This window comes from Mandrillus leucophaeus, unplaced genomic scaffold, assembly GCF_000951045.1.
Source record: "Mandrillus leucophaeus isolate KB7577 unplaced genomic scaffold, Mleu.le_1.0 Scaffold415, whole genome shotgun sequence".
Taxonomy (NCBI): Eukaryota; Metazoa; Chordata; class Mammalia; order Primates; family Cercopithecidae; genus Mandrillus; species Mandrillus leucophaeus.
The window spans coordinates 1,999,257-2,010,173 of NW_012104421.1; the positions used below are offsets into that span (position 1 = coordinate 1,999,257).

Below are 10,917 nucleotides of genomic sequence, written 5' to 3' on the forward strand. Positions count from 1 at the left end.
TCCGGCGGCTGCCCGGTACTTCATAAAGCCGCTGTCGCCGCGGGCTGTCGCCGCGGTTTGCCTCTGCAGCAGCTCTGGGCTCTTCTCGGCTGCGGGAGCAGCTGCTCCAATGCTCCAGGGTGGCCATGGGCGCCCCGCACTGGTGGGACCAGTTGCAGGCTGGCAGCTCGGAGGTGGACTGGTGCGAGGACAACTACACCATCGTGCCTGCTATCGCCGAGTTCTACAACACGGTGCGGGGCGCGGGAGAGGGGAAGGCAGGCTGGCCGGCGGGAGGGGGCTGTCCCCGCGCCGCAGCGTCTGGAAGCTGGACGTGGGTTCCTGCGCGTATCTGGGGGCATTCTCTCCAGGGGCTGAGTCAGTCCACACCCCCTCCTCGGCACGCTCCTTCCAGTTCTCCATCTGTCCTCCTCTCCTGTCCCCATTCCCGACAGCTGGGCTCCTCTTCCTCCTCCTGTCATTTTTTGTGTTGTGTGTGTGATGGTCCTATTGTCTTGTTTGGCCCTCACGCGTCCAGAACCAGGGGCTATGTCAGCCCATTCTCCTTGTTTGGGTTAGTTGGGGGCGGTGAACCTGCCGGGACAAGTCTCTTCCTCCCCTGGGATCTCTGTGGCGTGACGCACTTGGGTCGCATTGTGCGTTTTTGCCCTGAATACCTGCTCTCGGAGTGCTGGGAAGAGCACGCCCCCGGCAGGTCCCCGCGGCTGGGGTCACTCCCACCAGGCAGACTTGCCCCAACCCCAAGAACATGCCTATAATGGTCGAGTTATTTTTGGTCAGAACCAAGTTAATTACTACTCATTCTTTTTTTCTTGCCTTTGGTGTCCTGTCTTGCGCAAGCCGCTAATTCAACTCCCCCAGGACTGTGCTTTCTCCAGTTCTGAAGTCTGAGGGGTGAAAGGAAAGTTTGGGAGTGATAATATGCGGGTTTTGGACTTGTCTAGGTCCCTAGATAAGGGTGAGCAGAAACTTCCCCATTACAGAATCCTGGGTGTTTTTAGTTCTTGTGGTAGGGAAGGGTTGCAGCTGGGAGAGGAAATGCCTCTTATTTGTGTATTTCCATGGCTCAGAATCCTGGTACAGAATGTGAGACTTTGCGTGGTCATTTCTGTGGCTTATCTTTTCACCGCCCAAACAAGGAAAACAGGAACTCCTGGTTTGGGTCACTGTGAATTTGAGGTTGTTGTTTAGGACTTTTCCTTCTGGATTTGCTAGAGAGAATGTCTTTGGCAGGAGTCAGGTGTTTACTGCCTGCAGGAATCTCAGATGATCTAGTCCCTGCCCTTTTATTCATCTGATGAGAAAACTGGGCTGTTGTGGAGGGAGCTGTCATGCTCACATTTCTGGCATGGGGGGGCCACAATCCAGAAGTCTGGCCTCTCCCTTCCCTCAGTGCTGAAATCCATGCTGGCTTCCATACAAACACTCCTGCTTTTTTTTTTTTATGATTAGGTTACTTCCTTAAGAAAACCTAAGGCTGGGCATTGTGGCTCATGCCTGTATTCCTAGCACTTTGGGAGGCCAAGGCACTTGGGTGGATCGCTTGAATCCAGGAGTTCGAGACCAACCTGGGCAACATGGCGAAACCTCATCTCTACAAAAAAATACAAAAATTAGCTGGACATGTGGCACGCACCTGTTGTCCCAATTACTTGGGAATCTGAGGTGGGAGGATCACCTGAGGCTGGGAGTTGAAGGCTGCAGTGAACCGAGATCGCGCCACTCCACTCTAGCCTGGGCAACAGGGTCTCAAAGAAAACCTGGCCCTCTGCTTTCTACAGCGACTATGAAAGACAGTGAGTGGAGGTGGCCATGACTTATCTATTGCATAACCTCTCAGAGCATGCTGTCAGGGGTAAATAGCTGCACACAGAGGATGGGCTGGAGTAGTTCTGGGTACTTTCAATAAGGAGAAACACCAGTGGTAACACAAGTTGTCCTCTTGTAAATAACGAATATAGTGAAAGAGTAAAGATTTCACCAGAGTTCAAGGAGAAAAGACAGCTTGATGACAGGTTCTCACACACTTAGCAAGGTTATTATATGTGGCGTCTGGGGTCTACAGAGAGGGAGGGTCAAGCTTGGTTATTTTGGCCAAAAAAGCTAGTGTATTGCTTCTCTGAGTCTGTCTTGAAAGTCGTAGGGCTGGATGAAAGGGAGAGTTTGTCTTCACTTTTAATCTAGTCCCATTGGAGCTATTACTCTACGTAGTGAGTGCTAAAGTCATTTTCAGAAATGAACGGTTGATCCTCAACTGCAGTGTCTGGCTGATTAGCCCAGCTGGCCCATCTGACAAACTTTATTCCTTGGAATACTCATAAACCACAAAAATCGCCTTGGCAAAGCAGAGAGCGTAAGGTGTCAGATAATAAGGTCATTGCCTAGCTTTGTTGAGTGTAGGTCCAAAGAATTTAGCAAAAAATGTTTCTTCCCCTCTGTTCCTATGTTAAAAAAATTTTTTTGAGACAGTCTTGCTCTGTTCCAGACTTGAGTGCCGTGGTGCAGTCTTGGCTCACTGCAACGCCTCCCAGGTTCAAGCAATTCTCCCAAAGTGCTGGAATTACAGGCGTGAGTCACCATGCCCGGCCTTCTTCCCCTGTGTTCTTACGTACTACTTATATTTTGATGCTTATCACAGGACATTCCCATGCTTATCTTACTCCTGTGTTGAGAAAGACAGTGAACTGTTATGTGGTGATAAATATCCTCTTAAATCCTCATAATAAGGCAACAGGTCTAATTACCCAGTTTATAGGAAACTAATAATCATTACCAGTTTTGAGAAAAAGTTGGAGGAATTGACAATGTTAAATCAGGAGAAGACTGGGAGAGGGATCTAGAACCTTCTTAATGGGTCTTAGGGGTAGCACATCGCTACTACACCTTCAGATACTACTATCTACCATTACTTATTTGCTATGTGTTGAAGCTCTGCTGGGTACTCTATACTCACCCTAGACAATGGGTGCTATTTATTATATCCATTTGTTAAAGGTGGAAATTGGGGCCTAGAGAGTTTATGTAACTTGCTGTCGTCAAAAGCTTAGCACAGCTGAACTCAGAACTTGATCCATTTGACTCTACCAAGAGAGTTATCTTGAAGCTATAAGTGCCACTGTAACTAACTTAGATTTATCTATTTGGCATAGAATAGATATTTATTATTTAGTCATTGCATAACTTAAAACTCCTGTCTTGGGACCATTTTAGCTCTAGGATAAAACTCATAGTTTTTGATAGGAAAAAAGTTTATTTAAAGTAGTTTTTAAAATTACTGTTTATTGTAAAAGTAATATGATCATGGTAAAAAATTTAGAGTATGTAAGTTGTAGTATGAAAAATACCCTTCTGTATCTTTCTAGATATTTTCTAGGCATGTAAAAAGCACATGTATCTGTGTGTGCATATAAAATACACATGTATAAGGCCGGGGGCAGTGACTCACGCCTGTAATCTCAGCACTTTGGGAGGCCAAGGCAGGCAGATCATTTGAGGTCAGGAGTTTGAGACCAACCTGGCCAATATGGTGCAACCTCATCTCTACTAAAAATACAAACAAATTAGCTGGTTGTGGTGGTACGTGACTGTAATCCCAGCTACTCAGAAGGCTGAGGCAGAAGAATTGCTTGAACCTGGGAGGTGGAGGCTGCTGTGAGCTGAGCTCGCACCACTGCACACTCCAGCCTGGGTGACAGAGCAAGACTCTGTCTCAAAACAAACAAACAAACAAAAAACCCAACAACAACAACAACAAAAGCATGTATAGCAAAATCACGAATACTTGAAGTTTTTTTCCAACCCATTTGAGAGCGTACTGTGTAAACTCTTATGTACCTTGTGTTTTTCACTTAATATGTCTTGGAGATATTTCCATATCAGCTCATATAGTGCTCTCTTCCTGTTTATAATGGTTATACAGTACTCCCTTTAATGGATTGATCATAATTTATTTATCTAATCAATCCTTATTGATGGACATTTCATATAGTTTCTGTTTTATTGTTTTCATTTTGGTTTTTGAACAGTTATTCAGTGAATATCCTCATTCATGCATCTGGATGTACTTTTGCAAGTACTAATCTTAGATGGGGATTGCTGTGTCAAGGAGGATATTCGCTTTAAATGCTGATAATTAGTGTGAAATGGCACACTAAAGAGAGTGCACTGATTTTCACTGACAATGTTTGGGCATACAAAACATTTTGCTTTGGCCTATGCAAATCTCTATTGCCTCAAATGTTATCATCCTTTGCTTCAGCCAAGCCTAATATCTCTTCCATGAACATGTAATTTCCTTTCACAGCCTTTTATTTGTGCACATTTTGTACTATTTCTTCTAAATACAAATTTTATTGAATTGAGTTCCTTTTTATGTTTTAAGATTTAAGACCCCCTGGCTGGGTACGGTGGCTCACGCCTGTAATCCCAGCACTTTGGGAGGCTGAGGTGGGAGGATCACTTGAGGTCAGGAGTTTGAGGCCAGCCTGGCCAACATGGCAAAACCCCATCTCTACCAAAAATACAAAAAACTAGTCAAGTGTGGTACGTACCTATAGTCCCAGCTACTCGGGAGGCTGAGGCAGGAGAATTGCTTGAACCTGGGAGGTGGAGGTTGCAGTGAGCCGAGATCAGGCCACTGCACTCCAGTCTGGGTGAGAGAGCAAGATTCCATCTTAAGAAAAAAAAAGAAAAGAAAAGATTTAAGGCCCCAGTCACATAGACCTAGCCACTTTGGAGAAAAGCTGGGTCTGCCTTTTACCCACTGAGCTTGGCCTTTGGGGACTCTGTTGCTCAGCAGGGACTTGAGGACAGAAGGAAGTCAACTGATGGCTGAAAAGAATCTTGAAGCAAAATACATGCATAAAATCAGCTCATGATCTGTCACTTTCTGCTCTGTCCCCAGTCATCAAGATAAATAGACCTCTCGTTTTATGCCAAGTCCTACATCCCACTCTCTTTAGGCTGAATCTATCGGTCGATCTATCAATCTGAGCATTTACTGGGCAACAACTGTGTGCTTATTACAGAGACCAGCTCTGTAAATAGTCATCTGGGTGGTGAGGGCTATGATAGAGGTGTGTACAAGCCGCTGAGGGTGTTAGTAGTAGTGTGCATGGGATTGATGTACTGTGAGGATAGAGTGGTGGTTTTTGCAAGAAGGCTACTGAATAGAGTGACCAAACCCATCCTGGGTTTTTGCCTGAGACTTTTCTGATTTTAAAACTGAACGTCCCATGCCTTGGGAAGCCCCCTCAGTCCCAGGCAAACCACGACAGTTGGTCGTCCCAGGAACAGAAGTAAAACAATGGAATGGGTAGGTAGGAATCAGCACACAATAAAGACGGACAGGCAATCCAATCAGCCAGGGTAAAAGTCCTCAGCCGTTTATGAACCTGCTGTCCAGAATATGTGCAGCCTGTTGTTTTGTCTTTATTTACCCTCTCTCTGGAAAGTGCACATTCAGATGCATCAGGATGAGACTGCAGTATGTTCATGAGATTATTTTGTTATTTGTTATTTTTTGTTGTTGTTGTTGTTATTTTTTTTATTTGTTATTTTTCCACATAACATTTGCAAATGTTATGTGGAAATTCATAGAATGAAGAACTTTCTAAGGAAATAATACATTTTAAAAATCATGGACTAGGCGCAGTGGCTCACACCTCTAATCCTAGTTCTTTGGGAGGCTGAGGCTGGCAGATCACTTGAGCTCAGGCTGAGGCTGGCAGATCACTTGACCAGCCTGAGCCACATGGCAAAACCCTACCCTGTCTCTACAAAAAATGTGAAAATTAGCTGGACATGATGGCACATGCCTGTGGTCCCAGCTACTCAGGAGGCTGAGCTCAAGGCTGCAGTGAGCTGTGAGCATGCTATGCATGCTATAATCTAACAATAGGCTTTAAAATATACCCCTTGAGTGAACTATTCTACAATTTCAGTGACCAATACAATTTTGAGGGATACATCTCAGTAGAGATGGAGCCATGAGCCCGTTTTTAAACCATGACTGATTTGCTTTTTTGTATTTCTTTTGGTGTTCATCTTTTTGTCTTGGAGAAAGTCTTCCACTAATTTGTTCTTTTCCTTTCCATATATTGATGTCTTTAAAAGGTACAGTGGGGGCCAGCCAGCCTTGGTAGATGGACTAGGCAGAAGCAATAGTGTAATTTCAGTATTATTTGAAGCATATGGCAACATAGTGCTTCTAAATGGTGCTTCTAATATGCACATTTAAAGAAACTGTTTGGGCCAGGTGTGGTGGCTTATGCCTTTCATCGCAGCACTTTGGGAGACCGAGGTGGGTTGATCACTTGAGGTCAGGAGTTCAAGACCAGCTTGGCCAACATGGTGAAACCTGGTTCGCTACTAAAAATACAAAAAATTAGATGGGCGTGATGGCACTCGCCTGTAGTCCCAGCTACTTGGGGGAGGCTGAATCAGGAGAATTGCTTGAACCTGGGAGACAGAGGTTGCAGTTAGCCAAGATTTCGCTACTGTACTCCAGCCTGGGCGATAGAGTGAGACTCCATCTCAAAAAATAAATAAATAATTAAGTAAAAATTAAAAATTAAAAAAAGAAAATGTTTGACGTATCATAATTTTGCTGTAGGTGTGATAAATGACTTCATGCCTTTGCAAATAATATATAAATACATTTTAAAGTGATTAGTGTGTCCATTGCTAGTGGAAATATAACCCAAGAAAGCCATTACGGGACAGCTTGGGAGTAGATAGTTGCACTCAGCAGAAGCAAGGTAGATTGAGAGGACTTGAGGCACTAAAGATCTTCTGGGGTAAAAATCACAATGCATTATATTTCTTGACATTATAAGTGGGACTGTAAATTGGTGCTCCTTCCACTGGAAAATGGCTAAACTGCTGCCATCTGCCTCACTTACAGCAAGTGAGGTAGAGCTTTATTATCTAGGATGAAAAGGTTTGCAGGGCGTATTGTTGAAGGAGAAAAGGAAGCTGCACAATGGGAATGTTACAATATGTGACATGTATGTACCTATTCATGTAAATGTGAAGAAAATGAGGACAGTGGTTATCTCCAGGGAAGAGGCTAGAAAGGAAACTTTATTCCTTTTTTACAAGAACACATTCATGTATACGAAGGGAGAAATATCAGGTTTTAAGTTACCTATGGTATAACAAATCCATTTTTCTTCTCCTCTTTCTTCATTCCCTTGATCCCCCTTCATCTCCTCCTTCTCCCCATTCATCTCCTTTTCTTCCTTTTATTTCTGGTTTAACAAGAGGAAAGCCATGTTTACATCAAAGCCAAGAAACTGGTCATATGTGCACAGTGTGTGATGCACAGTGGGTGATGTGATTCACAATTTTTAGATGCTAGTGGAGGAGTTAAGCCAAGAAGGTCAGAATGTGGTTGGATGGGTTGGGGTTGAAAAATCACCTGGGGGCAGTGGAAGGAGCCGGCTCTGTGCAGATTGGCTCTCTGACTTCATCTAGCCCTGGAGCCTTTCAGGGCCCTCAGCTATATCCCTTTGTAAAACAAGGGATGGTTTTTATTTATTTTTATTTTTTATTTTATTATATTTTATTTTTTTGAGACTCTTGTCACCCAGGCTGGAGTGCAATGGCATGATCTCGGCTTACTGTGACATCCACCTCCCAGGTTCAAGCGATTCTCCTGCCTTAGCCTCCTGAGTAACTGGGATTACAGGTACCCGCCACCATGCCCAGCTAATTTTTTTTTTTTTTTTTTTTTGTATTTTTAGTAGAGACAGGGTTTTGCCATGTTGGCCAGGCTGGTCTCAAACTCCTGATTTCAGGAGATCCACCTGCTTCAGCCTCCCAAAATGCTGGGATTACAGGTGTGAGCCACCCGTGCCCAGCCTAAGGGATGGTTTTTAAGATCCTTCTTAAAATGATCCTTTTTTAAAAGACCCTCTTACGGATCTTTGATTCTTAAAATGATTCCATTGAAAGTTAGGTCAAGTTGTCTCTGTTTGCAGATGACATGATTGTATATTTAGAAAATCCCATCGTCTCAGCCCAAAATCTCCTTAAGCTGATAAGCAACTTCAGCAAAGTCTCAGGATACAAAATCAATGTGCAGAAATCACAAGCATTCCTATATACCAATAACAGACAAACAGCCAAATCACAAGTGAACTCCCATTCACAACTGCTACAAAGAGAATAAAATACCTAGGAATACAACTGACAAGGGATGTGAAGGACCTCTTCAAGGAGAACTACAAACCACTGCTCAAGGAAGTGAGAGGACACAAACAAATGGAAGAATATTCCATGCTCATGGATAGGAAGAATCAATATCATGAAAATGGCCATACTGCCCAAGCCAAGTTATAGATTCAATGCTATCCCCATCAAGCTACCATTACCTTTCTTCACAGAATTAGAAGAAACTACTTTAAATTTCATATGGAACCAAAAAGCCTGCATAGCCTAGACAATCCTAAGCAAAAACTACCTGACTTCATACTACAAGGCTACAGTAACCAAAACAACATGGTACTGGTATCAAAATAGATATATAGACCAATGGAACAGAACAGAGGCCTCAGAAATAACGCCACACATCTACAACCATCTAATCTTTGACAAACCTGACAAAAACAAGCCACGGGGAAAGGATTTCCTGTTTAATAAATGGTGTTGGGAAAACTGGCTAGCCATATGCAGAAAACTGAAACTTCCCTACACCTTATACAAAAATTAACTCAAGATGAATTAAAGACTTAAATGTAAGACCTAAAACCGTAAAAACCCTAGAAGAAAACCTAGGCAATACCATTCAGGACATAGGCATGGGCAAAGACTTCATGACTAAAACACCAAAAGCAATGGCAACAAAAGCCAAAATTGACAAATGAGATCTAATTAAACTAAAGACTTCCTGCACAGCAAAATAAACTATCATCAGGGTGAACAGGCAACCTACAGAGTAGGAGAAAATTTTTGCAATCTATCCATCTGACAAAGGGCTAATATCCAGAATCTACAAGGAACTTAAACAAATTTACAAGAAAAAAAAAACAACCCCATCAAAAAGTGGGCAAAGGATATGAACAGACACTTCTCAAAAGAAGACGTTTATGTGGCCAACAAGCATATGGAAAAAAGTTCATCATCACTGGTCATTAGAGAAATGCAAATCAAAACCACAATGAGATACCATCTCACGCCAGTTAGAATGGCAATCATGAAAAAGTAAGGAAACAACAGATGCTAGAGAGGATGTGGAGAAATAGGAATACTTTTACACTGTTGGTGGGAGTGTAAATCAGTTCAACCATTGTGGAAGACAGTGTGGTGATTCCTCAAGGATCTAGAACTAGAAATACTATTTGACCCAGCAATCCCATTAGAGGGCATATATCCAAAGGATTATAAATCATTCTACTATAAAGACACATGCACACATATGTTTATTGCAGCACTATTCACAATAGCGAAGACTTGGAATCAACCCAAATGCCCATCAGTGATAGACTGGATAAAGAAAATGTGGCACATATACACCGTGGAATACTATGCAGCCATAAAAAAGGATGAGCTCATGTCCTTTGCAGGGACATGGATGAAACTGGAAACCATTATTCTCAGCAAACTAACACAGGAACAGAAAACCAAACACCATATGTTCTCACTCATAAGTGGGAGTTGAACAATGAGAACACATGGACACAGGGAGGGGAACATCATACACGGGGGCCTTTCAAGGGGTGGGGGGCTAGGAGAGGGATAGCATTAGGAGAAATACCTAATATAGATGATGGGTTGATGGGTGCAACAAACCACCATGGCACATGTATAGCTATGTAACAAACCTGTACGTTCTGCACGTATATCCCAGAACTTAAAGTGTAATTTAAAAAAAAAAGAAAAAGTTAAGGACTTTGATCATAACGATGAACAAAAGCCTACTGCTGGCCGGGCGCGGTGGCTCATGCCTGTAATCCCAGCACTTTGGGAGGCGGAGGAGGGTGGATCACCTGAGGTCAGCAGTTCCAGACCAGCCTGACCAACATAGTGAAACCCCATCTCTACTAAAAAAACAGAAAAAATTAGCTGGGCATGTTGGCTTATGCCTGTAATCCCAGCTACTTGGGAGGCTGAGGCAGGAGAATTGCTTGAACCCAGGAGGTGGAGGTTGCAGTGAGCCGAGATTGCACCATTGCACTCCAGCCTGGGCAAAAAGAGCGAAACTCCATCTGAAAAACAAAACAAAAAACAGAACAAAACCTACTGCTTATACAGTATAGTACTTAGACCTTTGTCCTGATTCCTCCGTACCTGCTTCTTGGTAAATGAAAATCGACTACATTCATTTCTTTTTCTTTTTTTCTTTTCATTAATCTAAGAAAAATTGGCCACATTTCTCAGACTGGAGACTGTATACCACTTGGGACGTCTCAGACAACGTGTTCATATTCTTACCCAAGGTCACTAGTTGCACATAGCACTTCTATGTGGGAAAGAGAGAAAGATCCGCAACAAAGTGAGCCAACTAAAGGCCGAGCATTGGGGGCTCACACCTTTAATCCTGGCACTTTTAAAGGCTGAGGTGGGTGGATCACTTGAGGTCAGGAGTTGAAGACCAGCCTTGCCAACGTGGTGAAACTCCATCTCTACTAAAAATACAAAAATTAGCCAGGCGTGGCGGGCGCCTGTAATCCCAGCTACTCTGGAGGCTGAGGCAGGAGAATCGTGAAGCCGGGAGGCGGACCTTACAGTGAGCCGAGATCGCGCCATCGCACTCCAGCCTGGACTAGTGACAGAGTAAGACTCTGTCTCAAAACAAAACAAAAAGCAAAAACAAAGTGAGCCAACTGGAAAAAGGTACCCCTTTCTCCATAATGATACAGCCCTACTTAGGTATTTCAGACCTGGATTTTTTTTTTTTTTTTTTTTTTTTTTTTT

At 43.3% G+C, this 10,917-nt stretch overlaps 1 protein-coding gene across 1 annotated transcript in view; it reads left to right on the forward strand.

The window, feature by feature from the left end:
- ACER2 (alkaline ceramidase 2) overlaps nucleotides 1–10,917 on the forward strand; it is a 39,037-nt gene continuing 28,120 nt past the window's right edge. Inside the window, exon 1 of the mRNA XM_011992663.1 lies at nucleotides 1–233. Within this exon, the coding sequence (XP_011848053.1) occupies nucleotides 126–233 (108 nt within the window). The 5' untranslated portion in view covers nucleotides 1–125. The remainder of the gene's footprint in view (nucleotides 234–10,917) is intronic.